Source organism: Cervus elaphus, chromosome 12, assembly GCF_910594005.1.
Source record: "Cervus elaphus chromosome 12, mCerEla1.1, whole genome shotgun sequence".
Taxonomy (NCBI): domain Eukaryota; kingdom Metazoa; phylum Chordata; class Mammalia; order Artiodactyla; family Cervidae; genus Cervus; species Cervus elaphus.
Genome location: NC_057826.1, coordinates 17,923,493 through 17,951,229, shown reverse-complemented (window position 1 = coordinate 17,951,229; position 27,737 = coordinate 17,923,493). Strand labels below are relative to the sequence as shown.

General features: G+C 56.3%; 2 protein-coding genes across 17 annotated transcripts in view; one reads left to right on the top strand and one right to left on the bottom strand.

Annotated features, from left to right (window-relative positions):
- The window catches only part of PAPLN (papilin, proteoglycan like sulfated glycoprotein), a 35,846-nt gene extending 12,122 nt beyond the window's left edge, over window positions 1-23,724 (top strand). For 4 of the 7 annotated variants that reach the window (XM_043921016.1, XM_043921018.1, XM_043921017.1 and 1 more), the window contains exons 6-28: window positions 39-169; window positions 947-1,070; window positions 1,516-1,596; window positions 1,685-1,857; window positions 1,965-2,088; window positions 2,551-2,677; window positions 3,031-3,096; window positions 3,623-3,830; window positions 4,326-4,508; window positions 4,718-4,859; window positions 12,800-12,880; window positions 13,057-13,315; window positions 14,364-14,484; window positions 14,816-14,954; window positions 15,928-16,405; window positions 17,408-17,545; window positions 17,680-17,804; window positions 18,055-18,193; window positions 18,802-18,939; window positions 19,598-19,725; window positions 19,833-19,941; window positions 20,700-20,866; window positions 23,347-23,724. In XM_043921016.1, coding sequence (XP_043776951.1) covers window positions 39-169; window positions 947-1,070; window positions 1,516-1,596; window positions 1,685-1,857; window positions 1,965-2,088; window positions 2,551-2,677; window positions 3,031-3,096; window positions 3,623-3,830; window positions 4,326-4,508; window positions 4,718-4,859; window positions 12,800-12,880; window positions 13,057-13,315; window positions 14,364-14,484; window positions 14,816-14,954; window positions 15,928-16,405; window positions 17,408-17,545; window positions 17,680-17,804; window positions 18,055-18,193; window positions 18,802-18,939; window positions 19,598-19,725; window positions 19,833-19,941; window positions 20,700-20,866; window positions 23,347-23,531 — 3,566 coding nt within the window. In that variant the 3' untranslated portion in view covers window positions 23,532-23,724. Of the gene's footprint in view, window positions 1-38; window positions 170-946; window positions 1,071-1,515; window positions 1,597-1,684; window positions 1,858-1,964; window positions 2,089-2,550; window positions 2,678-3,030; window positions 3,097-3,622; window positions 3,831-4,325; window positions 4,509-4,717; window positions 4,860-12,799; window positions 12,881-13,056; window positions 13,316-14,363; window positions 14,485-14,815; window positions 14,955-15,927; window positions 16,406-17,407; window positions 17,546-17,679; window positions 17,805-18,028; window positions 18,194-18,801; window positions 18,940-19,597; window positions 19,726-19,832; window positions 19,942-20,699; window positions 20,867-23,346 lie in introns of those variants that run through there. The other 3 variants (XM_043921014.1, XM_043921015.1, XM_043921019.1) reach the window with 3 other exon arrangements.
- Window positions 23,725-25,140: 1,416 nt separating this feature from the next.
- NUMB (NUMB endocytic adaptor protein) overlaps window positions 25,141-27,737 on the bottom strand; it is a 155,752-nt gene continuing 153,155 nt past the window's right edge. For all 10 annotated transcript variants that reach the window (XM_043921022.1, XM_043921024.1, XM_043921026.1 and 7 more), the window contains one exon: window positions 25,141-27,247. In XM_043921022.1, coding sequence (XP_043776957.1) covers window positions 26,532-27,247 — 716 coding nt within the window. In that variant the 3' untranslated portion in view covers window positions 25,141-26,531. The remainder of the gene's footprint in view (window positions 27,248-27,737) is intronic.

Below are 27,737 nucleotides of genomic sequence, written 5' to 3'. Positions count from 1 at the left end.
CGCTCAGCCTCTCACGTTTCCCCTCTTGATTACCGCAGCCCCCAACAAATGTGAGCTGAACTGCATCCCCAAGGGGGAGAGCTTCTACTACAAGCACAAGGAGGCCGTTGTAGACGGGACACCCTGTGAACCTGGCAAACGGGACATCTGTGTGGATGGCAGCTGCCGGGTGAGTTGTCCCTGCCACCCCCACCAGCTGGTTTGGGGCTCATTGCAGGCTGTCCCCCTGCCCCCCCCCACCAGAGGCTCTCCTGAGCGTGACGCCTTCTCAAGACTAGCTTCTAAGGTGCCTTGCACCTGAGGCCCTCTTGCCTTTGCCCTTTGAAAATTCAACAATAAGAGGAACCCTCTGGGTGGCAAGTTAGAGAAGCCCAACTAAAAGTGACTTAAGGGGGAAAAAAAAGCCATTGAGGGAGGGGCTGGCTGGCTGCAGGGGCGTGGCTGATGCTCTGGAAAATCTCTCCTCACTTGGCTTTCTCCTCTGGGTCCGCTGAGGGTTGGGCAAGCTCTTCTGGTGAGGTGTGAAGATGGCCCAGCAGCCCCAGGCTTCAGTTGTCCCAGCCTGGCCACCCCCTGGGGCAGGGGGCACTGTTCCCTGGAGTTCCAGCGACCTGGGGTTGCCTCTGGCTTGTCCTCGCCTGGGGCTCCCCCGAACGCCTTGAACACAGCGTACAACCTGCTGAGTGGCCCAACACTGCTGACCGGAAGCCGCGTCCACACGCTGTGGGAGAGAGGTGGCTTCCGAAGGAAAATGAGATGCTGTTGCTAGAGAAGGGGACGCGGGTGCCCTGCAGGCAGGAGGGTGGATGATCAGCTACCAGCCAGGTTCAGGGCTTACTCGGCCCCCGAGACCAGCGAATGGTTTCCGCGGCGGCCAGGGTTCCAGTCCGGGTGTGACCGTGACTCCCCCGGGTCTCTCGCGTCTCCTCTCATCTCCGCCTGGCAGGTCGTCGGCTGTGACCACCACCTGGACTCACTGAAGCAGGAGGACAAGTGTCTGCAGTGTGGGGGTGACGGCACGACCTGCTACCCCGTCACGGGCGTCTTTGAGGCCAATGACCTCAGCAGAGGTGGGGTCCTCGTGGGGTCTGCAGACGGTTCAGACCGGGGTCTGTCGCCTGCCCCTTCCTGGTGTCTTGCTCGCTGGCGCGGCCCTGAGAAGGTGTGATCTGGTGCTCAGGTCATGAAAGGCCTGAGGTCATGCCTCAGGGTGGAGACCAAACCCTTGTGCAGCAGCCTGTGGGCTCACACTAGGATCTCTGCCCACTTCTCCAGTGATGCCTGGGCGTGTCCTCCCCCTCCCCCAATCGTCCCCATCTGTCCCCTCCCCTCAGTTCGGGTGCTGGACCCGTCCACCCTCTGTGCAGCTGTTTCCTCCTTCCGAAACGCTCTTTCCCAAGCCCCCGGCCCTGCTGTGTCCTACTTGGCGACCCCACCTGTGCGGATGGGCGCTGGGCAGCCTCAGGGCCAACTCCTCCCTGTGGCTGGTGGTCCCAGAGTGTCTCTGCCCCCCAGGCTACAACCAGATCCTCATCGTCCCCGTGGGGGCCACCAGCATCCGCATCGAGGAGGCAGCAGCCAGCAGGAATTTCCTGGGTGAGGACAGTTTTGGGGTATGGGGTGGGGCCGTGGCCAGGAGGTGGGTCCTGCCCTGGCAGCTGACTGGGTCGCTCCCCTGGCGCAGCGGTGAAGAGCATCCGTGGCGAATACTACCTCAACGGGCACTGGACCATAGAGGACGCCCGCGCCCTGCCCGTGGCCAGCACCCTCCTGCACTACGAGCGGGGAGCGGAAGGGGACCTGGCGCCCGAGCGGCTCCACGCCCGCGGCCCCACCTCGGAGCCCCTGGTCATTGAGGTGAGGGGGAGGCGAGCACCTGGCCCCCAAGAGGCTGGCAGGAGGACCTCGGGGTGAGCGGGGGCAGCCCCCTGGCGTCCGGCCTCAGTGGGGACCCTCCTACACAGCTCATCAGCCAGGAGCCCAACCCGGGCGTGCGCTTTGAGTACCACCTGCCCCTGGGCGCCCCCCGGCCCGGCTTCAGCTGGAGCCACAGCTCGTGGGGTGACTGCAGCGCTGAATGTGGTGGAGGTGAGGGCAGCGGCCTGGGGGTGAGGGGGACGCGTGGCTGTGTGCAGGGCTTGGCGCTCTCCTGCAGGCGCCAGCCGTGGGTGGGAGGTGGACAAGTAGATGCAGCATCTGCATGTCACAGGGGGCCACCTTGGGGAAACCCAGGAGTGGGGGGGACTCGATGAAGGGCCCCCACCTTAGCCAAGCGAACCAGAGGGCTTCCTGGAGGCAGTGGCATCTCCTAGGACACAGTATTCCTTTGGTGGCAGAGGGTGGGCCTAGAGCCAGTGACCAAGTGTCAGAGAAGGGCTCCATCACCCACAGATAAAGCTCTCTGAGCCTCAGAGATGGCCACCTATCCAGGGGGGTCACTGAGGCTCGATCAAGGTGATACTCGGGATGTGTCCAGAAGGGCGCCTGGTCCAGAGAAGGCGTTGGGAGAATGTGGACTGATCGGCTGCCGCTGTGGCCGGGCCTCTGCAGGTCAGCAGACCCGCTGGGTGTTCTGCACCATGGACGACGAGGTCTATCCTGAGCACCTGTGCCAGCCCCAGCCGCGGCCGGCTGACCGCCGCCCCTGCAGCTCGCAGCCCTGCCCACACACCAAGCGGTGAGGCCCTGCCAGCCCCTCTGCCCAGGCAGGGCCCAAGCTCTTCAGTGGGAAGGGAGTGGAGACCTTCAGCTGCTTTAGGTGTTGGGAAAAGGAGGAGGCTGGGGGGCTCCTGACAGCTGGCATGGGGAGGAGGCAGTGGGGGGCCTGAGTGTGAGACCCTGGGTGGTTCTGTCCACCCTCGTGAACACACAGTGTCCAGAATGTCCAAGCTAATGGCGGGGGCGTGGGGCTGTGGGTACTAGAGGTGTATTGGTGTGAGCTGGCAGGGAATTGACAGATGCCAAGGAGTGGACCAGGGCTCAGACCCAGGGGCCTGAGGACATTGGCGATGCCTTTGTTTGTGCACGAAGGACCTCTTACCTGCACCGGCCCAGAGTGTGGCACCTTGCTGGGGCCCAGCGTATGTGCAGGAGCAGGTAATCCTCAGGCCACCGGCTCGCTGCAGGGCTGTGCCGTCTTCCACCCGGTGGCCTTGGTGGCAGGCAGCTGGTCTCTTGGGATGGTGGTAGGCTTGGCTTTGCATGTGCGGCGGGGGTGGCCCTATTGTCCAGGTCCTGGGGCCACTGCACACGTGGGTGAGCATGGCCCCTCGGGGAGACGCCCCCCTCCGCTAAGATTAGACCTGGAGGGAGTGGAGTCTGGCTGGGGTGATGGTGACCTGGTGAGAAGCAGAAAGGGGTCCATGTGAGGACGGGAGCCCTGGGAGGGAAGCAGCCAGGCTCTGTGCTTATAGGGACCCGGCACAGTGGTGGGAATGGGTGAGCAGGGCTGGATCTGGGTCTTTGAGCAGGGCTCTCTGCCCCTCACCTGGACAGCCCGATGCTCAGAGGATGGGCTGGCGGGGGGGGGGGGTCCCCGCTCCTGGCCCCCACCACCCCGCCCTGGGCCTGGACCTCAGACCTAGCTGCAGGGCCCGCCTCACTGCGCTCTACTCCCCACCAGCTGGAAGACAGGGCCCTGGACCCTCTGCTCAGCCTCCTGTGGGGGCGGCTTCCAGTCCCGCTCCGTCTACTGCGTCTCGTCTGATGGGGCCGGTGCCCAGGAGGCTGCTGAGGATGCTGAGTGCGAAGGTCTGCCCGAGAAGCCCCCAGGCAGGCGGGCCTGCAACCTGCAGCGCTGCGCAGGCTGGAGTGTGGAGCCCTGGAGCGAGGTGAGGCCCGGCCCCGCTGGGACAGGGTGGCCATCAGGAGCTGGGTGGCAGGCCTGGGCGGCCGCCGGCAACACTGGAAGGCTCGTCATCCTCAGGGGAAGCGGCTCCTGGGAGACAAGGGACCTGCCAGGTGGTCCCGGAGGCTGTGGTCAAGGCTGGGTCTAGGAGCAGGGGCTTGGATCCCTGCTGCAGCGCTCTTCCTCCTCCTCGAGGGTCCAGGGCGGGTGGGAGAGAAGGAGCCAGGCACGTTGTTTGGGGGGCGAGGGAGAGGCTGCTGGTCACTGCTTCCGGCCAGCTACATGTGTAGCAGTTGCAAGTAAAGGAAAACGCACTTCAGCCGGGTGTCTGCCGCCGTGGTTCAGGCTGCGTGACCTCAGGAGGGTGACTCAGCCTCTCTGGGCCTGGGGCCATGGAGTGCTGTCTGCCCTCCATGCCAGGCTGATGGGCTCCCAGCTGGGCGAGGACCAGCTCGCGCTGACAGCCAGGTCCTCACAGTGCTCTGTCAGCTGTGGTGCGGGGGTCCGGAGGCGGAGTGTCACCTGCCGGGGTGACGAGGGGTCTCTGCTCCACGCCACGGCATGCTCCTTGGAGGACCGTCCCCCGCTCACCGAGCCCTGTGTGCGCGACCACTGTCCCCTGCTCAGTGACCAGGCCTGGCACGTGGGCGCCTGGGGTCTAGTGAGTACTGACCTGCCCCACTCCCCCGTCCCCTCCCCTCCCCCCCCCCCGCCCCCCTCCCTCTCCCCACGGTCGAGTCCGGGTCCCTGGGTCTGATGTGTAGGACCAGGCATCCTCCCCTTCCCCCTGCCTTATGGGCACCCCCCAGCCTTGAGGGTCTCTTCCCCCACGCGGCGTGTTCTCTCTCACTCCCTCCCGGGGGTCCTCAGTGCTCCAAGAGCTGCAGCTCGGGCACTCGGAGGCGCCAGGTGGTCTGTGCCCTTGGGCCCCCCGGTCACTGCGGGAGCCTGCAGCCGTCCAAGCCCGCGGCCGTGGAGGCCTGCAACACACAGCCCTGCGATCTCCCTCCAGGTAAGGATGGGAGGGGCAGCTGGAGCCTGGCCCGGCCTCTTACCCTGCCTGCAACCTGGCCAGCACTTCCTGCCCCAGCGCCTCCGCCTGTGCCCTCAGCCCCCTGGACCACCCTCCTCTCAGGTCTCTGTGTGTGAGGCCTTTGCCGTCCACAAAGGCCAGCTCTCGGCAGCCTCACCAGGCAGCGTGTGTCCCCCGGAAGGCAGCACCTCTCCCCCACCCCCCAGAGCTCTCTGTGACGGCTGTCACGCTTAGGTGCTGCGGTGGTTGGTTGTGGCTTGTTAGGCCTGCTAGCTGTAAGCTTCTTGAGGGCCAGGTCCGCTTCCTTCTTCTTGTTTTGTTCATTTGTTCAGTCAAGTGCAACTCTTTGTGACCCCATGGACTGCAGCACGCCAGTCCTCCCTGTTCTTTACCATCTCCAGGAGCTTGCTCAAACTCATGTCCATTGAGTTGGTGATGCCATCCAACCATCTTGCCCTCTGTCATCTCGTCCCCTTCTCCTCCTGCCTTCAATCTTTTTTTTTTTTTTTTCTGCCTTCAATCTTTCCCAGCATCAGGGTCTTATCAAATGAGTCAGCTCTTCCCATCAGGTGGCCAAAGTATTGGCTCTTCAGTCTCAGAATCAGTCCTTCTAATGAGTATTCAGGACTGACTGGTTTAATCTCTTTGCAGTCCAAGGGACTTTCAAGAGTCTTTTCCAATACCACAGTTCAGAAGCATCAATTCTTCAGCACTCAGCCTTCTTTATGGTCCAACTCTCACATCTGTACATGACTACTGGAAAAACTAGAGCTTTGACTAGTCAGACTTTTGTCGGCAAAGTGATGTCTTTGGTTTTTAACATGCTGTCAAGGTTGATCATAACTTTTCTTCCAAGGAACAAGTGTCTTTTAATTTCATGGATGTAGTCACTGTCCACAGTGATTTGGGACCCCAAGAAAATAGTCTGTCACTATTTCCATTGTTTCCACATCTCTTTGCCGTAAAGTGATGGTACCTACCGGATGCCATGATCTTCGTTTTTTGAATGTTGAGGTCTAAGCCAGCTTTTTCACTCTCCTTTTTCACCTTTATCAAGAGGCTCTTTAGTTCCTGTTTGCTTTCTGCCATTAGGGTGGTGTCGTCTGCATATCTGAGGTTATTGATATTTCTCCTGGCAATCTTGATTCCAGCTTGTGCTTCATCCAGCCTGGCATTTTGCATGATGTACACTGCATGTAAGTTAAATAAGCAGGGTGACAGTATACAGCCTTGACGTGTTCTTTTCCCAATTTTGAGCCAGTCTGTTGTTCCATGTCTGGTTCTAACTGTTGCTTCTTGACCTGCATACAGGTTTCTCAGGAGGGAGGTAAGGTGGTCTGGTATTCCTATCTCTTGAAGAATTTTCTACAGTTTGTTGTGATCCACACAGTCCAAGGCTTTAGCACAGTCAATAAAGCAGAAATACATGTTTTTCTGGAATTCTCTTGGTTTCTCTGTGATCCAACGGATGTTCGCATTTTGATCTCTGGTTCCTCTGTCTTCTAAATCCAGCTGCTTGTACATTTGGAAGTTCTTGGTTCAGGTACTGATGAAGCCTAGCTTGGATTTTGAGTGTTACCTTGCTAGCATGTGAAATGAGTGTAATTGTGCAGTAATTTGAACATTGTTTGGCATTGCCTTTTTTTGAGATTGGAATGAAAACCGATCTTTTTCCAGTCCCGTGGCCACTGCTGAGTTTTCCAAATTTGCTGACATATTGAGTGCAGCACTTTCACAGCATCATCTTTTAGGATTTGAAATAGCTCAACTGGAATTCCATCACCTCCACTACCTTTGTTCGTAGTGATGCTTCCTAAGGCCCGCTTGACTTTCATTCCAGGATGTCTGGCTCTAGGTGAGTGATCACACCATTGTGGTTATCTTGGTCGAGAAGATCTTTATGTTTGTATAGTTCTTCTTTGTATTCTTGCCACCTCTTCTTAATATCTTCTGCTTCTGTTAGGTCCCTACCATTTCTGTCCTTTATTGTGCCCATCTTTGCATGAAACGTTCCTTTGGTATCTCTAATTTTCTTGAAGAGCTCTCTAGTCTTTCCCATTCTATTGTTTCCCTCTCTTTCTTTCCACTGATCACTGAGGAAGGCTTTCTCATCTCGCCTTGCTATTCTTTGGAACTATTCTTGCTGTTCTTTCTTCCTGTTTATACCCCTACAGAACCTAGCTGGCACGTGGTCCATCTCAGTAAATGTTTGTTGAAGGGCTGAGTGCAGAGAGGGAGGTGGTCCAGGAGAGATGTCCTTCACATTGCCTCTGCCTTCCTGACCCCCTCGCCCCCATCCCCACTGGGAAAGAAGGTGTCCCAGTCGTGAGGAGCTGTAGGACAAGGGGCACACGGAAATGCCCCTTGGGGGCACACGGGTTTGAGGAAGTGTTGTTGGGGGAAGGTGTGGGCTGGGGTTGCGCAGGGGTGGCTGGCGGAGTGGCCTTCTGAGACCACAGAGAGGTGTGTTTGGCCCTGACATGCTAATGACAGGGAAATGGTAGCATGCCAGTGGAGACACGTGGCAAGGTGGCCAAGAACCGGTGACCCAGAGGCAACGGCTAACTGGGTTCAAATCTCCCCTGCATTGCTGACCAGCCATGTGACCCTGGGCAAGGCCCTCTCCTCTCTGATCCTCTGCTGGCCCAGCTGTGCAGTGGGGTTAATGAGACTGACTTTCCAGGCTTGTGGTGATCTCTTGGCATAGTGCCCAATATTGTGCACACACAATGCTCCATAAATAAAGTTGTTATTCAGTCGCTCAGTCGTGTACGACTGCGACCTCATGGACTGCAGCGTGCCTGGCTTCCCTGTCCTTCACCATCTCCCATAGTTTGCTCAAATTCATGTCCATTGAGTCGGTGATATTATCCAACCATCTCATCCTCTGTCGTCCCCTTCTCCTCCTGCCTTCAATCTTTCTCAGCATCAGGATCTTTTTCAATGAGTCGGCTCTTTGCATCAGGTGGCTACAGTATTCAGCTACAGCATCAGTCCTTCCAATGAATATTCAGGGTTGATTTCCTTTGGAATTGGCTGGTTTGAACTGCTTGCAGTCCAAGGGACTCTCAAGAGTCTCCTCCAGCACCACAGTTTGAAAGCATCAATTCTTTGGTACTCAGCCTTCTTTATGGTCCAGCTCTCACATCTGTATGGAGGGTGGGTTGCAGTAGTGGTGAGGCCCTATGGGGCCCTGGGCTGGGCTCCTGGGCCTGGCCTTTGGGCTACATGCGCAGGAGGATCCTCAGGCCCTTACAAGTCCCGCTCCCTCAAGCCCCTCAGTGTCCCAGGACCTTGCACACCTTTCTGGAAGAGGTGGCCCTAAGCCTGCCCTAAAGAGGCATTCACGCAGAAAGGAAGGAAACAGAATGAGAGCTTCAGGCCAGGGTGAGTTGTGAAAGAAAGAAATCTTCATTGCTGTTTTCATAATTGTAAAAATAATGTGTGTTCCTTGTGGAAAGTTTGGAGAAATTAGAAATGTAGTATATACAGAGAAACTTACATTGCCCTTGATCCCAGCCATTACTGGATAAATCCTTCGTGTTTCTTTGTACCTGTGATTTCTGTATCTGCTTCCCCCTACCTCCCCCAGTGACATTTGGCGTGTGAACATTTTCATCTTGTGATTTCTAGGGGCTCCACAGAAGTCCACTTGTGGGTGAGAATTTGGAATTTGGGTGGTTCCTGCTGTTTTGGGTACTTTCGTGCTGTAGCACTTACTGGCAAGTGCCCTGGAGAAGGGGCTGAGTGTCCAAAGAGGGCTCCCCCGAGGGGTGGGCGTCTGACAGCCGACACGCTGGACAGTTCTGCTTCCCCCTCTTTCTAGAGCAGAACACGCCAGTAGAAATAAACAAGCCCAGATGTCATTAAAATTTTTCTAAGAACCACATTTTAGAAAGTAAAAAGAAACAAGTGAATCGGCATTTAACAATATGTTTTATTTAACTCAATAAAATATTTTTAGCCTGGAATAGGTATAAAAATTGTAGGATATTTTATATTCTTTTTTTCACAAGGTTTTTTTTTTTTTTTTTTTTTAATGAAATCTTCAAAGTCCACTGTGTAGTTTACACTTAGAGCACTTCTCATTTCAGACCCTGGAATCCCACTGGTGTAGTCGGTCTTGATTTAGATGTCATGAGGTGTCCAGTTGAAAAAGCAGATTCACCTACCCAACTCGTCCCAGGCATACTGAAGCATCTTCCGATAAGTGAATCAAGTGTCAGTGTTTAAATTGTAAATTTAATTCTGATTCAACAAAATTTGAAACTCAGTTTCTCGGTCACTCTGGCCCCATCTCCAGTGCTCAGTAACTGTGAGACCAGTCAGGACCCAAGCCTGGCACTGGCCCAGGGTGGGGTGGGGGGTGGTGGCAGGTCTTTTTAGGGGGCTGCTCTTAAGGCTGGGGGGATGCTGAAGGCCTCAGGCCTCTGGCTACAGCTTACATTTGTCTGATGGACTCAGGGGAGCCGTTGAAAGTTTGGGGGCTTGAAGTGACACCTTGAAAGATGGTTAGGACATTTGGTGCCTGCCTGAGGGTCAGGCTGTAATGGAGAGAGTGGGGAGCAGGCTACAGACATGCAGGCTCAGAGTCTGAGGAATGGAGGGGTGGGTACTGGCCGGCACAGCCTGACGTGCCTGGCATGTGGGAATGGACCCCAGACCCTGAGTTAAGGCCTGAGACGTGGCAGAAGAGAGTCATAGGAGACCTCACGTGTGAGAGAGGCAGGATGGGCTTGGCACAGAGGGACGGCCGGAATTCCTAGGCTGGCCCAGGGCCCGTGAACCCACGGCGAAATGTAGATAGGAGACCAGAACCCGGGAGAGAATTTGAATCAACCTCCTCTGAGCTTTTGACCCAGGTAGGACGGGCAATACATGGAAAACAAAGATTTGACCACATGTCTACTGGAATCTTCCAGCTGTAAATTATTATTTCTAAAAGTTCTCTGGGACTGGCAGTAGGTAGTCCCTATGGAGGTGGACTTTTCACTTATTTTTTTGTAACTTTGTTCCACTATGTAGTGATATGTTTATTGTGGAAAATTTGAAAAGCACTAACAAATAGAAGGAAGCACCCCGCCCCCGCCCTCACCCAGCCACCTGGCAAAACACATATACAGAGCATGCAGAAACTTTCACTGTGAGCATTTTTGGTTTTTTAATTTATTTTATTCAAGTAGAGTTGATTTACCATATGGTGTTAGTTTTTGCTGTACAGTAAAGTGATTCAGTTTGTATATATATATACACACACACACACACACACATCCTTTTTTGTATTCTTTTCTCTTTTGTTTCTCTGGTGGCTCAGTGGTAAAGAACGGCCTGCAATACAGGAGTTGCAGGAGACCCGGGTTCAATCCCTGGGGTGAGGAAAATCCCCTGGAGAAGGGCATGGCACCCCACTCCAGGACTCTTGCCTGGAAAATCCCATGGATGGAGGAGCCTGGTAGGCTGCAGTCCATGGGGTCGTGAAGAGTCGGACACGACTGAGCGACTTCACTTTCGCTTTTCTCTTTCATGCATTGGAGAAGGAAATGGCAACCCACTCCAGTGTTCTTGCCTGGAGAATCTCAGGGACAGGGGAACCTGGTGGGCTGCCGTCTATGGGATTGCACAGAGTCAGACACGACTGAAGTGACTTAGCAGCAGCAGTGCACACACACACATGCACACACATCCTTTTTTGTATCCTTTTCTCTTTGGCTTCTCTGGTGGCTCAGCGGTAAAGAACCGCCTACAATGCAGGAGACACGGTTTCAATCCCTGGGGTAAGGAAAATCCCCTGGAAAAGGGACTGGCACCCCACTCCAGTATCTTGCCTGGAAAATCCCATGGATGGAGGAGCCTGGCTGGCTACAGTCCATAGGGTTACAGAGAGTTGGACATGACTGAAGCGAATTGGCACGCGTGGTCTATCACAGGATATTGCATATAGCTCCCTGTGCTATGCAGTAGGACCGTGCTGTTTATCCGTTCTCTATGTAATAGTTGGCCTCTGCTAACCCCCCACTCCCACCCTCTCTCTTGGCAACCACAGCTCTGTTCTCTGTGTCGGTGAGTCTGTTTTGTAGTCACTGTGAGCATTTTGGCCATATCTTTCTTTTTTTTTTTTTCATTTATTTTTATTAGTTGGAGGCTAATTACTTCACAACATTTCAGTGGGTTTTGTCATACACTGACATGAATCAGCCATGGACATTTTGGCCATATCTTTCTAGTATTGTCTTGGGCATCATTTTTAAAAACTCCTGTTGTCCTCATTTTATCTACAGCCTTTTGCATTTTGTCTGTAACATTTTGTGATGAAAAATCTTTTTAAAAACCTTATTGAGGTTAATTATCATACACCATAAAATTCACCTATTCTAACGGGTACAGTTCGTGATATTGAGTAAGTTTGCCAAGTTGGACAAGAGATGAGGAGAAACTTTAATCACACAGGAAAGATGAAGAGCTGTGTGGCAAGCAGTCATGTGCCCACCATCAAGTTCTACAATTAATATTTTGTTGTAATTACATTTTCATCATCTACCCCCATCTCTTCATTTATCAATTCAGTTGTTTTTAATATGGAATTTTTTATTGAGGTGAAATTCAATAACACACAGTTTGGTGTGTGTATACCGTGTGTTCTTATTTGTTATGTTCTCAAGGTTGTATGACCACCAGCTCTCTCAGTTCAGTTCAGTTGCTCAGTTGCATCTGACTCTTTGCAACCCCATGGACTGCAGCACGCCAGGCCTCCCTGTCCATCACCAACTCCCAGAGCTTACTCAGACTCAGGTCCATTGAGTCGGTGATGCGGTCCAACCATCTCATCCTCTGTCGTCCCCTTCTCCTCCTGCCTTCAATCTTTCTAGTTTCAAAAATTCTCACCACCCCCATAGAAGTACTCTGCACCCATCAATTAATCACTCCCCATTAACCCTGATCCCCTTCCCTGGTAGCCAGATCTCTCTGTCTCTATGGATCTGCCAGTTCTAGATACATCTAGATACAGATACATCTAGATACATCTAGATACAGATAAAAGGAACAGCATACCTTTTGCATCTGGCTTCTTTCACTGAGCAGAATGTTTTTGAGGTTCGTCTAAGTTGTGGCATAATCAGCACTTCATTGCTTTTTATGGCTAAATCGCATTCAGTCGTATGGATGTGCCCAGTTTGATTATCCATGCATCTGTTGATGGATATCTGGGTTGTTTCTACCTTTTGGCTTTAGTGAATAATGATGCTATGAATATTCATGTGGAAGTTTCTGTGTGGGTGTATGTGTTCAGTTCTCTTGGGCTTATATTTAGAAGCGGAATTTCTAGGCTACCGTGTAACTGTTTTGAGGAACTGCCAAGTTGTTTCCAGTGTCTCCACCATTCTGTATCCCACCAGCAGTTGCTTGAGGGGTCCGCCCTCATCCTCATTCTCGCCGACCCTCGTTATCTCAGGCTTTCTGATTAGAAGCATGCTAGTACCTGCAAAGGGGGTCTCCTTGTGGCTCCGTTTGCCTTTCCTTAGTGGCCGATGATGTCAAGCATCTTTTCACGTGCTTATCGGCCATCCCTGTGTCTTCTTTGGAAAAGTCTTATGTTCAAGTTCTTTGCCCATTTAAAAATTGGATTATGTTTTCCTCAATCCAATTAAAAACTTTTGTGTTACCGTTTTATATGTGGTTGGGATCAAACATAAATGCTCTCTTTACACGCGGCTTTTCTCTTTGCCAAACCCGTGAAATGGGCGTTTTCTATGTGATGAGAGACTCTTTTGAAACCTAGGAAGGGTGTTGACAAAAACACAAGCCTGCTCCTTTTCACTTCTGTTCTCCTGAGTTTCCTGGGTCCCGCCTGAGCGGTGGGGAGGGAGCAGATGTTGGGGGGTGGCCTTCCCTCTGCGCCCTGACGCCCCGGCTCCCTGCAGAGGTCCCCAGCATGCCGGAGGTGCACACCAGCCCCAGGGACCCCTGGATGTCTTTGGGCCCACGGGAGGCCTCTGCCTCAGGTGAGAAGCTTGGTGGACGCCCCCAAGTCCGGGGGCCTTTGGAGTGGATGTTGAGGGTGGGGGCAAGTAGTTCCGGGGGGAATGGGTGTGGAGAGGAGGGTCTGACATGGACAAAGACGAAGGGTGAAGGAGTCAGGCAGAAATACCACGGGTCTTTTGTTGCCTCCTCTTTTTAGATTTCAGAGACCAGTGGTGGGCACCCCAGGAGCAGCCCTCAGCGTGGGGTAACCCCAGAGGAGACCAAAGCCCACCCGTGTCAGCCCCGGGCCCCGCCCCATCTCTGCAGCTCTCCTCGTACGGGCAGCCTCTGCAGCCAGGCTCGGGGCCCCACGACTGCAGACAGAGCTCCCACGGGTGTTGCCCCGACGGCCACACTGCCTCCCTTGGGCCACAGTGGCAAGGCTGCCCTGGGGCCTCCTTGTGTCAGCAGAGCAGGTGGGTGCCTCTCCCCCCTCCCCAGGTCAGAGAGGGAAGGTGTGTCTTCAGGGTGGGGGTGTCTGATGGGCGGGGCAGTGTCTCTGCTCAGAGCGGGTGGGGTGGGTTAGCAGAACTCAGGAGCGGGACTCCAGGGCTGTTGTGCCTGAGCTGCCCAGTCTGGGCAGAACTGGGGACTTAGCTTCCTCCCCCTCCCACTGAGCTCCCTCCGCCTCCCACTGAGCTCCCTAACCTGCTGGGTGGGGGTAAAAGCCCGCCCCCCCCCCCCCCCCAGCTGCCCGCTCTCTCTGCGGAGATCAGCCTGTTGAGATGTAGCCTGAGGCCCAGGGATGGCAAGTAGGGTAGGAATCCTAGCTCTGATTTCAAATCAAGCTCCCGCTCTCTCGGGCTGGGGTGCTAAGGGCCACGATTCTGGAGTCAGCAGCTTGGGGGTGAGTCTCAGCTCAGCCAGCAACCCAGCTGTGTGACTCGGGGCAAGTCACTTGACCTCTCTGGTCCTGGCTTTCTCTGCTGAGCATTGGGAACAGTGACAGCCAGTGACTGGGGCCACTGTGAGGCAGGACCAGATCACATGGTGCCTGGCACACCGGGGCTTCGACACGTTCCTTCCTTCACCTTCCTTCCCGCCTCCCGGCTGGTGGAGGGGAAGTAAGCCAGGGGTTCCTTTGACGCCTTCTGCTGGCCCGTCTCCCAGCTGCCTCCGCTCTGTTAAACCTCCCTGGGAACCTGGTGTCTGGGAAGCTCAGGTGACTTTCCACCTTCTGGATTTTGTGTTGGGAGGTGTGAGTTGAGCCTCTGTTGATTATTAAGGGTTCACCTCCGCTTATTGTCTTCCTGTTGCCCCCCCGGGAGCCCCTAAGTGGTGAGTGGACGTGGCGGAGACTGGGGTTCGCCACATGGTTTGCCTTGCACACAAGGACCCCCTGTCTCCCCACTCACCTGGTCAAGCCCCCCCCCCCGGCTCAGGGAGCCTCAGAGCCTGGATCCTGGGGTGCTGGAACTCAGGGTCCCTGGTGGGGTGGGAGTCAGGGCTGTGATGTCCGTCCAGGTTTGGGTGCTGCCCTGACGGGGTGACCGTGGCCGAGGGGCCCCATCAGGCGGGCTGCGCGAGCTCTCACAGACGCGACGACACCGGGGGCAGGCCGGGATCGGGAGCAGCGGCCTCTGCAGTGAGTGCTCACCCCAGGGCCACGAGTCCAGCCCGTGGGCCTGCTCAGTGCTGCTGTGACGAGGGCTCGCGGCAGCTTTGACCTTGAGGAGGGAGGTCCCTGAAGCTCGCTGGCCTGGCTCGTCCTCTCGAAGGCACAGGCTTCCGCGACAGGCCCGGGCTGGGGGTTCGTCCGACCTTCTCCGGGGTCTGATCTCCAGGGCTGGGGTTCAGCTCGATGGGGTCACAGTTCTGTCCCTCTCTCTTCCTGCCATCCTCCCCCGGCAGCCTGGAGTCCTCCCACCAAGAGCCAGACCTCCATCTAACTTCCCAATCCTGGGCCCTCTCCCCAGGTCCCCAGTGCCCACCGGCCCCAGGCCCAGCAGAATGAGCCCAGCGAGTGCCGGGGCTCCCAGTTCGGCTGCTGCTATGACCACATGGCCTCCGCAGTGGGCCCCCTGGGGGAAGGCTGTGTGGGCCAGCCCAGCTCCGGTGAGTGGCCGATCCTCCTCGTCCTTCCTGGTGGGAAGGCTCTCGTCCCACTCTGCTCCGCCCCCCCACCCCCCGCCAGAGCCCCCCGACCTTCCTCCTGGCTGGCTTATTGCTCGTTTCTCCCACCAATACTTGCTGGCACCTGCCAGGTGCCGGGCTGGAGAACGGCGCTGGATTATCCTGCCCGACAGGTCATCCTCGCCCCCGAGTTTGCACTCGCGGCCGCCTGGCTGCCTGTGGGAGCCGGGAGCGTGGTCAGTGAGGAGTCCACAGAAAAGGAAGACCTGTGCTGCCCCTTGGGGCTCAGCCTCCTCCAGAGGCGGGGCGTGGCTGGGATGGATGGGGTGCCCACCCTGCCTGAGATGCGTCCTGGAGGGAGGCCTGTGACGTGGGAGTGTGGGTGCCCATGTGCCAAGGACCGTCTCGGGGATGCCGGAAGCCAGGGGGCAGAGTCTGCAGGGAGCTGGGCACCTGGGTGGGGGGGCTTTAAGTGGGGGTCCTGGAGGGTCACATCTGAGTGTGGAGAAGGATGGATGGGCTGGAGAAGGTTCTGAGCTGCTCAGGGGCCCAGGAACAAGGGTGGGCCCCCTCCCTGGGCATCTTGGCAGCCTGTGGGGGCTCAGGGCTGGTGCTTCTGCGTGAAGCACATCAAGGGTTGGCTCTGGGGCTGTTCTATGTGCACTGGGGGGGGCCTGGGTCAGGTGGGGAGGAGCACGAGGGAGCCCGTCCAGGGAGGTCACAGCCCTGATCCTCTGCAGGGCTCCAGCTCTGGGGGTGCAGAGCAGGCTGGTTCTGCTGGGGGTCCCAGGGCAGTGAGCAGAGTCTGTCCCCAGAGCCTGTCAAGGGCCCCGGCAGTAGTGTGGATGTGCGCTGAAGCTGAAGCTGGGGAGGGCCTCGCTCCTGAGTCCCGGGCCGCGTTTGCAGCTTCCCTGCTGGGTCCCGGTGACCTGCGTGCCTCCTGCCCCCCTCTCAGCGTACCCCGTGCGGTGCCTGCTGCCCAGCGCCCATGGCTCCTGCACCGACTGGGCCGCCCGCTGGTACTTTGTCGCCTCCGTGGGCCAGTGTAACCGCTTCTGGTATGGCGGCTGCCACGGCAACGCCAACAACTTTGCCTCAGAAGAAGAGTGTGTGAGCGCCTGCCGGGGACCCCAGCCCGGGGCCAGGGCCTCTGGCCAGAGCACCCTCAGAGATGGTGGCGGCAGCGGTCCTGGGGGCCAGCAGGAGGCCGGCCAGCAGGAGGCCAGCCAGCATGGGCCGGGGCCTGTGGTCCAGAGAAGACCCTTGCCTTCCGGTGGCCTCCGGTGGCGAGACCAAGAACCTGGGCTGGGGGTGACGGACCACAGACAGGCCTTTGGAGAGGGGCCCTGGGGCCAGGAGACTGGGCCCAGTCCCCCTGGACTGAGCGGAGACGCAGGACGACCAGCACCTCCTTCCCGTGGCTCCTCCTACAGGTGAGGCCCCCCTTCCCCGGGTGGGATGGGGCCTGGGGCCGGGGCTGAGCCTTTTAGGGCTAAAACCCTGAGATCAGCTGGGCCTCCCTCCATCTCTCACCTGGAGTCTTCCAGCCTGGGGGGCTTTGCTACCATCGTTCACAGGTGGGGAACCTCAGGCTTTGGAGACATGAGGCTTGCCCAGGGCCGGGTGGATGGTGGCGCCTGAATTCTCCAGCAGATCTTGCTGGTATGATCCAGGGCCTGTCTAGTTGAAGCTTAAGAGCTTCATGACCTTTGGCAAGTCATCCAGCTTCTCGAAGCCTCAGTTTCTCGACCTGTAAATGGTGACATGATCCCATAGGTTTAGTGTGGGTCCCGTTCGTCGTCACTCTTCGACTGTGTCGTATTCATGAGAGGTGGGAATATTAAAAACGATCAATCAAACTTTGAATTCCCAAGGGATCAGGCATGTGTTTGGTTCTCCAGCTTCTCTCCCAAGCTCCATCTTGGGGCTCTGTGCCTGTTCTGTGCTCATTATTTTCAGCTGTGCTGGGTCTTTTTGTGCAGGGTTTTCTCTGCCTGCAGCGAGCAGGGTCTGCTCCCTGGTTCTGGGTCACGGGCTCTGGGCGTGCGGGCTTCTGTAGTTGTGGCTCATGGACTTAGTTCCCCTTCGGCATGTGGGTTCTTCTCGGATCAGGGATTGAACCTGTGTCTTCTGCATTGGGAGGCGATTCTTAACCATGAGACCATGAGGGAGGTCCATATTCTGTGCTCTTGAGGAAATAAGTTGAGGGCACAATGCCTGTGGGTATTTTGGCGGTGGAGTGGGGAGGGTGGATTCCTGATTCTGCAGGCTTCTGGAGCATGGCTTCCATGAGAAGTATCTCTGGTACTTCCATGGGTACCATGGGGGTACCTCTGGTACCCATGACGGGGTACCGGGCTTTCTGTGGGGACGCACTGATGAAGGGATAGTCCCTGGTGCTGGCCCTCATGTGACCCTCTGTCCCACCTTCCCAGGATCACTCTGGCGGGCTCGGAGCCCTCCGTGGTGCAGGCGGCCCTGGGGCAGTTGGTGCGGCTCTTCTGCTCCGAGGACGGCTCCCCGGGCCCCCACTCCAGGTGGCAGAAAGACGGGCGGCCCATCTCCTCTGACAGGTGAGTGCAGCCAGCCTGCTGCCCCGCCCAGCCCCTCCAATTCCTGAGGATGGGAGGGTGAGAGAGCAGGGTCAGGGGAGCCAGGCTCGCTGTTGCCTCAGGACACAGCGCTCAAGCCCCCTGCCCGCCCTCAGGCACCAGCTGCAGTCCGACGGCTCCCTGGTCATCAGCCCCCTGAGGGCGGAGGACGCGGGCACGTACAGCTGCGGTGGCCCCGGGCCGGACCATCACTCTCAGCAGGTCCAGCTTCGCGTCACAGGTCTCGTCCCAACCCCACCACGTCATGTGGGTTTTTCTGGGCCCCAGGGTAGGGGTACCGGCTGGGGTGCCCCAACACTGGAGGACTAGGGCGGGAAGCGGGCCACAGCATCCTGGCGGCGGAGCCCCTGTGTTCCGGGTCGCCTGGGGCGGGCGTCTTGCCCTGTGTGGGCCTCCCCTGCCAGCCTCATGGGCACCCTCCCTTCCACCCACTTCTCCCCACAGCTCACCCCTTGCTTCTGGCCTCACAGCAGGGGGTGACGTGGCCGTGCCTTCTGAGGCTGAAACGAGGCCCTTCCCTGAGACCAGGGACCCAGCCCAGGACCACAGGCCTCGGGACCCCAGCCTCGGGGGCCCCGCCACCGCCTCGCACCCGTGGCCCCTGACCAGGTGCGGGTGCTCAGCGCTGTCTGCTGTCTGCCTGGCCCACCGAGGGCCAGGGTCAGGGGAGGGCTTGGTGGGTGGGAGGAGGGCGAGGTGGACAGTCCCTGGGCCGGTGTGCGCTGTGACCGGGCTTGCCGGCTGCCTGCTCAGGGCTCTGGGAGGGGATGGCGAGGTGAACGTGGCTCCTGGAGCCCGGCCTCTGAAGAAGGGGTGGGAGTCCTGCCCACCACTGCGAGCTCTGGGGAGCGGAGCCCGTGCTGGCCCCGGCCTCAGGGGCTAGAGGGCTGAGCCGGCCTTGAAGAGGGGAGTTTACAGAGCGGGCGCAGAGGGCTGGAGGGCCCACGTCAAGGACCTGGTGCAGGGCGGGCAGGACGCAGAAATTCTGGGTGGCGGAGATGAGAAAGCCGGAGCTGGCTTTGAGCCTGGGTCCCTGATGGTTGGTGGTGTCTCCCAACCAGAAAAAAAGGGCTGAGGCTGGAGAGCAGAATCTGGTCAGGGTTGGGTGGAGAAGGGGCTCATGAGGCCGGGTAGGGGTCCTGTCCCCAGGCAGGAGGGTGGTCAGGGGGCAGGCAGGGGAGGAGCCCCCTCATGGCTGAGCGATGCTTGCTCTGCAGGGTGCGTCTGGACCGGAGCCAGCCCGGGGTGCTGGACGCCCAGCCGGGCCAGTGGGTCCGGCTGACCTGTCGTGCTGAGGGCTTCCCGCCCCCGACCATCGAGTGGCAGAGAGACGGGCAGCCTCTCTCTTCCCCCAGGTTCGTTCAGCTCCCCTCCCCTGTCCTGCCTCCGACCCCGCCCCGTCTGGGCAGATGCCGTCCCCTGGTCAGACCTGAGCGGGCCTCTCTAGAGACGGGCTTGCGGGCAGAGGACTCCTTGGGCAGACCATGCTGGGGTCTTTGGGCCTTTCCAGAGTGTGGCTAGTGGACAATTGTAAGAGGCCGGCCAACAGGTGATGGCCGAGGGAGGAAGCGGAGGCAGACACCCTACTGACTGTGATCCTAAGAGCCAACGTATACGGAGCCCGTGCTGAGGCTTAATCTCCTTCACGTGACGTGCAGAAGAGCTAAAGGGGTGCTGTTTTATCCACATGTGACACACAGAAGCTTAACACCAGCCAGCTCCTAAGTGACCAAACCAGGACTGAGCCTAATGAACGAGTGTAGGAAAAAAAATTGAAACCCAAACCAGAGTTATTTTGTACCTGAAAACTTGCAATGATCTGCTTGCTGCCAGGTTTTAAAGTCAGGCATCCTTAAGTAAACGAGAGTGTGCCAGCAGCTGGAGGGTGATCAGACCCCGCTGACCAGCAGGGCCCACTCAGCCTCTCACCAGGGGAGGGGAGACCCTCCTATCACCTCCCCACCCACCGGGGCCCTTGGGGTGGAGCCACCTGACTGTGCTTGGCCCCCGCAGACACCAGCTGCAGTCCGACGGCTCCCTGGTCATCAGCCGCGTGGCTGTGGAGGATGGGGGCTTCTATACGTGTGTCGCGTTCAACGGGCATGACCGGGACCAGCGCTGGGTCCAGCTCCGAGTGCTAGGTGAGGCGCAGCCTGAGTGGGCGGGTGCGTGTGGCCAGCGGCCTCTGGGGTCCGGAGGGGCACCACGGGTGTGCCGTGGCTGAGACTGTCCCCCTCCTCGGGCCCAGGGGAGCTGACCATCACAGGGCTGCCCTCCACAATGGCAGTGCCGGAAGGGGACACGGCCAGGCTGCTGTGTGTGGTGGCGGGAGAAAGCGTGAACATCCGATGGTCCAGGTGAGGCTGTTCCTGGCCCTCAGGCCCTCACCCCTGAACTCATATAGCCCAAACCGGGGGCAGGGGCGGGGGTCCACCTTTGTGCAGAACGTTGCTGCCACCAGCACCTCTCCCCCTTTCTACTCCCGCCTCCTGGCCTGGTGCCAGGGGAAGGGGCTACAGCGCCCTCCTCCCTTTATGGGGAAGCCCCCCCAGGACCACTCTCTTCTCTGCTGTTCGGGCTACACACCAGAGCTTCTCAAGCTTGGCACTGTTGACATTTTGGGCTGACAGTTTTGGTTGTTGGGGTGCGTCGGGCGATGTTCAGCCACGTCCAGCCTCCGGGTACCTGTAGCACTCCCTCCCATGTCATGGCCACAGAAAGTCTCCAGGTGTTGCCAGATGTCCCCTGCGTGGCGGATGCTCTGCTGGGCTGAGAAACACAGGGCTCCACTCAGCTCTGGGGGCTTTGGGTGGTGGTCTTTTACCCCAAGTCTGCTGGGCTTTTATTCATTCAGCAAACAGTTTGATGCCCCCTTCCTCCTTGTAGTATGTCAGAACGAGGCTAGGCACTGGGGATCCTGGTGTAACCTGAGCCCCCACCCCGACACTCCAGGCAGGAAATGGCCCAGTGTCCCCCAGGCTCGGAGGAGGTTTGCCCTGAGTGCGTCTGGGTCAGTGGGCGGCTCTGGAGCGGGCCTTAGACTGCCTCCTCCCTGGGAGAACCAGCTCAGCACCCCCAGGGCCTGGAGGTTCTCCCAGCATCCTCTCTCCTCCAGGAACGGGCTGCCGGTGCGGGCCGACGGCCACCGCGTGCACCAGTCCCCGGACGGCACGCTGCTGATCCACAACCTGCGGGCCAGGGACGAGGGCTCCTACACGTGCAGCGCCTACCGTGGAAGCCAGGCCGTCAGCCGCAGCACCGAGGTGAAGGTGGTCCCGCCGGGTAAGGAAGGCCCACCCCAGGCACCTGCTTGTCTTCAGGAGCTGGAGTGTGTGGCTGGACGTGGAGGGCACAGGCTCTGCAGTTGGAGGGGCTCTGCCAGTTCCCGGTTACATGACTTGGGGTGGGCCAGTCGTCACGTGGCCTGAAACAGCCCTGGGAGGGAACCGCCAGAGCCCAGCTGTGCTGGTTGGCCTGGATGGTCACGGCTGTCCAGGCCGTAGCACTTCACCAGGACCACGCAGGGCGTCGGGCCTGGCTGCCTCCTGTCTGCCAGGCTGAGCGTGGAACTGGCCAGGTTAAAGGTTGCAGTCTGGTAGAAATGTAGCTTAGTGAGCGGGACTTAAGGGGGGGCTTCCAGTTTATGAAGACAGGGACTGGGACCCAGCCAGGGTCCGGCACAGGGCTTGGCATCACTGGGCGCTCAGGCTGAGTGCATGTGCATGAAGGTGATACCTTGGCGAAGGCACCATCCCACAGGGGCTGCTTTTCACCTCGATCGTGTGCAGCAGATAGATCTCTTGTCCATGTATTTACCAAACTTTTACAAGACTTGAGACAGGCCAGAGTGCAGATTTAAGTGAGAAAGATCGCTGTCAGGAGGCCCCCAGATGGGCATGTCTGTGATTAGGTAGAGGCGTGTCTGCATGGGAAGCCAAGCTGGAACCAGCAGCTCAGTTGACGCTGAAGTTTGGTGGGGCTCCCAGTGATGCGTGGTCACCAAGAGATTGAAATGGTGTGATGGGACTGCCTCCGGGACAGCACACTTATGGCCTCAGCCCGGCCGTCTTTCTTCTGCCCCCTGTTGCATGAGTGTTGGTAATCTGAGACACTTTCTTTGGGGAAGGAGGGCATCTCTTTAAGGAGAAGGTATCTTCCTCTCTCCTTTAACTGTGTTGGTTCTGTCAATTAAGCCGTATGTATCTGCCGTCACCCATCTAAGCTTTTTGTGGCATTTCACTGCTTGAGGCTGCCTTGCTGTGCCCTGGGTTCATGGTCTGGTGGCATGCCGGAACTGCAGTGTTAGTATCAGGGGGAGGGGCCTTGAGCTGGTCCCACTCTGGTGTAAGGAACATAGTTCTACTGGGGACACTTTGCAAGCTTCCTTTTTTTTTTTTTTTATTGGAGTGTAATTGCTTTGCAATGTTGTATTAGTTTCTGCTATACAACAAAATGCTGTCAAGCTTTTTACCTAAAGGTTTAGGGTGAGAAACAGAAAATACTGTAAGGTTAAAACATGGGGGGTGGGGGTCACTCACACTTTCGGAATGGGACTGCCCCAGTTACGTGCTGGTTATTTTAGCCATGGTTACTGTGTGCTTCAGTTGCTATCATTAACTCCAGATGAGACGGCAAACACGGAGAGCTTATGTGACCATTTGCCCCAAGTCCCCCGGCTGGAAGGGGCAGAGCCAGGATGGTGCCCAGCCTGCACCACCATGCCCGGCACCTGCTCCCCTCTGGCTGTGATGAGCCCAGGGGCTGCGATGGCTGAGATTAGGTTGATAACCAAAGTGATGATTGTTGAAAATAAGCATAAATGGCTTGTTCTTTATGGAAATATAGGTAGTTCGTACACTTGTTACACTGATGAGCCAAGCCTTCACAAAGCCGTTGGCTGGTTAGGTGTTGTCTGTTAGTTGTATGTGGGGAGGGGGCATGGAGGGGGGGCTTCCGCAGCCCCGTGGGGTGACTTTGGGGAGGTGCTGTCAGGCGTAAGCCAAGCTGAGCCCTGAGAGCCCCTCCCAGAAAGAAAAGGGAGGTTAACTAGACAAAGCGACTTCAGTCTGAAGACGAAGCAGTGGAATGAAACACCCACAGTGATTTGTAAGCTACGGAAGCGCCAAGCAAATTCAGAGGGAGGCACCCGGCGCTTTGTGCTCAGGGTTGCGTCAGCACTGCAGGTCCCAGCCTGTCCTCCCGTCACTGGCCTGACGGGCTCTGGGGAAGTGGGAACAGCTGGAAAGCTGGGGAGCTAAGTGACTGAGCTGGGGCCACTGAAGACAAAACGCTGGAAGTGGGAGGAAATCAGCAGTGAGAGCGAGCAGGCTGCTCTCGCCAACTCAGAACTGTACTTGGGGCCGACCCCGCTCTCCTTGTCCAGAGGCCACGGCCATGTTCATGCGGCTCCTCAGGTCTCAGTAGCCAGAGCAGGGGGCTGACTTCCAGAGATGTTTAATCAGCTGGAGAGTCAGTATCTGGGGGTCTGCGATGGGCTGTGCACTGGGGCGAGTGGTGGGGGTGGAGGGGAAGAGAGCTCCGAAAGAGTGACAGGAGGCCCACTGCATGCCGAAGTGGGGCCCATGGCAGTGAACACCGTGTGGCCTCAGCTGGACATACAGGTGTTACCGGGGTACGGTGACCCAGCATCTTTGGGAAACTGGCGGTTACAGCGCTGCTCTCCTTTAGGGAAATGACAAGGCAGGTGAGTTTCCAGCCACACGGAGCTTTCTTACCACCCTCTCCCCACCGGTTTCTCGCAGCACTGGCCGCCCAGCCCCGGGACCCCAGCAGGGCCTGTGTCGACCAGCCGGAGCTGGCCAACTGTGACCTGATCCTGCAGGCCCGGCTCTGCGGAAACGAGTACTACTCTAGCTTCTGCTGCGCCAGCTGCTCCCGTGTCCAGCCGCCCGCGCAGCCCGTCTGGCAGCAGGGACACGGCTCGTAGCGCTGGGAGGAGGAGGCAGGCTCTCGGTCTCCCCTCTCTGGCTGGAGGAGGGAGTTCTCCGGAGACACTGGCCTGGTCGGAGTTGCCCTCCGCCGTGGAGCGCCAGCGGTGTCGGCTTCTCTGCCCCAACCACCGGTGACTGCTGGGTTGTCAAGAAGTGGCGTCTTGTTTGCAATAAGGACACCTTTCACTTAACAGTTTCTCTCTCTAGTTTGTTATCTAGGATCAGCTCACTGTTTTTAAAGCCAGCTACTAGGGTTCTCACATTGCTGAAAGCTGGGTGGGGAGGTGTGTCCTGTCTGGGGAAGGTAACTGACTCCTGGTGTGTGTGTGAGGGAAACATTCTTTGCTAGAACTAGGTCCCATCTGGGGTCCAGATGTGGTTCATTGCTCCAGTCTCTCTAGCCCTTCCTAGGGAGAATAGCGACCAATTTCAGATCCCATCTGTGCCTATGGTTAACTGCACAAAGTTGGTGAAAGCCGTCGGCAAAGTGGGAGATAATGAAAACTAAAAACCAGGCTATTGTAAAACATAGTACCAACAGGACCAGGTGGACCAGTGGAAGGGAGAGCGACGTTAAGAGACGGAAGAGGGAAGTGGTTTCAGAGTTGGGAGAGGTCATTCTTCCTCTCTCAAGCCTCTTAAGGCCTTGATGCTAAGACAAGAGGCCTGGTTTCAATGAGCTTCCAAGTTCCTTTCCACTTTAACCTTCTACCAATCCCCCAGAAGAGAGGCTGGGCCTAGTAACAGGTCTTTCTGGGATACAGGAAAAACCAGCATTACCGGGACAGGTGATTTCTCTTACCAACACTGGCTGGAAAAGAAACAATTGCTTCATGGGTGAGTGATACTTCTTGGTCTACCTCTCATTCAGCAACAGAAACATGGGCCGGGACAGAGGTCTTTTTTTCTTTCCAGTTTTAAAATACATTGAGGTGCATCCCCTTCCATGTACCATGGCTGGTTTGGTTGTAGAAATTGGAAGGTAAGGGCCACTTTCTTGGACTCTGCTGTTCTCTAGTTAAATCAGTATTTGGCAAATTGGTGGCACACTCCAGACCTTAGCTAGCTCTTGGAACTAGTCACAGAGTGGTGGGATAAGGTGACCAGTAGTTCTCACACTGGGAGCTTTTTGAAGAACTGAACCTGGGGGGTCTCCTCCCTGGAGATTTTAATTGGGCTGGAGTATGGGCTGGATATGAGGACTTTTAAAAGCTCCCAGATAACTTTAATACATATCCACAGTTCAGAGTCACTGCTGCAACCCAACTTCTCAGACTGTGAGTCTTGTTAAAATGCAGATTCTGACGACAAGGTCTGGGCTGGGGCGGAGGTTCTGTGTCTCTACACAACTGCCAGGTTCAAGTCTGCACTTGGAGCAGCAAGAACCTGACATCAGAGATGTGCTTAGGAATGACCGGAGGCTCGAGTGTGAATACAGATAGATAGGAACTTTAAGAGTATGCCAGCCCCAGTGAAAGATTTTCTAGCCATCAAACTAGAGATCTGCGGCAGCAGTAGAATGGAGAAGAGGACAGGACCACAAGGAACTGAAACCCATCTGCTAATAAGAGAAAAGGGCAAAGAACAGCTCTTCATGGCAAAAGCTTCTACCACGAACATTTATTTTTGTTAAAGCAGATTATAAATTCTCATCAGTACAAATATATATATATATAACTTACATTTGATTGTAAGGCCAACGTTCGAAAGTAAAAATGAGATGGGATCTTATGTTGTTACCAGAGGTCAAGTGGCTACAACTGGCAACAGGATGTTCGGCTCACCACAAGGAGAGGGATGGACACACGCACGTACGCACGCACGCGCACACACACACACACACACACGCAGTGCTAACAAGACTAGGACCTCCATCCCCACAAAACTCATGGGAACAAAACTTAAAAGGACAAAACAAAACCCACCAAGACCTACAGGACAACACGGTAACCTGCGTTCCCGTCTCATGGATATGATTACATCATTGTCACCTTAGTGTTAAAGGATTAACATAAGGAAACTGCAGCAGTATAGAAAAGAAAATACATTTTCTATTTAGATTGAACCCATTGAAATAATGACATTAGAATTTCATTACAGACGTAAAACCAGGACAATACTGCTTGCTCTTTATTTAAAACTACTACCAAGCTGACCGTACTGGTCATAAGCGTGATTGTTGTTGCAGTGTGCTACTTACAGTAAATGATACCAAGTGAGCTAGGGATCCCACCTGCAACTACCAGCCCTTCCTCTTTTTTACTTCAGTAGGCATCAATGATAAATCAATCTTATGTACAATTTCTTACAGCTAACCCTTTTACCTTTGGCAAGATTACTTACAACTCATACAACTTTTTAATAGTGAGAACTATTTAAAATATTCTAAATGCATAAAAATAAAGATTCTGGCTTTTTGATATATATATTTATAATATTTATTCTTACTCAAAATGGAAGCTCAACTTTACCCCTAAAAAAGAGCTCTGCTGGGCAGCTCCTGACGGGCCCTGCTGGGAATTCTAGCAGCACAGCCTGACTCTCGCCCCCAGCCCCGGCACTGGCCACCCTGTTCTCGATCTTTAAGAAGGCCAGTGCTGAAAGCAGGCAGGTGAAAGGCCTGAAAAACAAAAGGAGATCGTTTTGCTTCCCATTGTTTTATATTCCAGTAAATGTGCTTTGAATACAGATTCCTGTTCAGATACTTCTGCATCTCTGTTGCCAGAGACTGGTAAGTGGCTGAGGGAGGAGGCAGGGCAGAGGATGACAGCTCCTTGACTTTCTTAGTCTAACTGCAAAACAGCTCTTCCCTAGGAATGGGTCTCTCCACTTTTTTCAATCACCCACTTCCACATGCTATGCCTGGACATGCCCTTGGGGACCTTTGGATTAGTGAAAAGCATACAGGTTGGGAATGCAAGTCCCCTTTGCTCCTCTGACCTCCACCCCCCGCCTGGGCCTAAGTACAGACAAAATACATAAGCCATAAGGATTGCTTAAAGTTCAATTTCAAAAGTCTTCTGTAAATCACTGGAGAAAGGGTTGGTGGGGGATGGGTTAGTACGCTGCTTGGACTTGCTTTCCAAGGCCGCCCACTGGGCCTCGAAGGGATCCACCGTGCAGGGGCCTGCAGGAGCCTCGGGCTGCTTGTCTCCTGAGGCCAACCTGCTGTCATCTACGCCATTGAGAGCTGCAGAACCGTTGAGGTGCTGAGCAGGAGGCTTAAAGAAGGGGCTGGCAGTAGCACTGCTTGTCTCGTACTGTGGGAATGTCTGCTGCTTGACCAGGCTGGGAGACTGGTGGGGCTGGGCAGCCTGTGGGTGGCCTGCGGTGCCAAACACGTTGGCGACCATCTGGGAGGGAGTGATGCCCACCACGGGCACGTTAGGGGCTGGATAGGTCATCCCGTTAGCCACAGGATAGGACTGGGCAGGGACAAAGGCTGGCTGCAGGGGTGGGACCACACCCACTGGCACGGGCTGAGAGGTGAGGAATGCACTTCCTTGGAAAGGTGGCACTGGCTGGGAGATGGCAGTGGGTGGCGGCGGCTGGAGGACCGGCTGCAGAGGGGCAGCTGAAGCCTGGGGCTGCTGAGCCCGGACGCTCTTGGACACCTCCTCCAACCAGCGGTCGGCCTCGGAGGGAGTGCGTCTGTGACCAGCCTGGAAGAGACCTGGAGAGACAGCACCAGAAGACTGACCCCACTCGGTCCCTGGAAGCAACAAGAGGAAGAGAGGGAAGAATCAGAATCTTCAGGGGCTTTTTTCTTCACCTGATAATCTTGGTTATTTGAGTGATCGTAACGTGGAACAAGCCCCCCCAGGGGGATGGTCTGTGGTTTTGATAGGTGGGAGGAAAGTCTCTACTACCAGCTGAGAAGGTTTTGTGGGAGGACAGGGAGAACCCAGGAGACCTCAGCCTGTGTCTGTGGTCTACCTCAGCCATGTCGGGGAGCTGCCAGAGATGGCTCAACTGCACAAAACCGAAGCTGCTGGCTGGCATCAGAACCCTGCCCCCACTGGTGTGGCTCAGCTGTGGTCCAGAAACCAGCTTGCACATACTCTAAAGAGCTGAGGGGACTCACCTTCTGCTCTAACACAATGAGAAGAAAATAACCAGGGACTTGCTGCCTGCCTTCCAAACACACGTCTCCCTGGTGAACTGCCTTTTTGTAGCCTTTTTTGTAGGCATGCTGTTGTAGG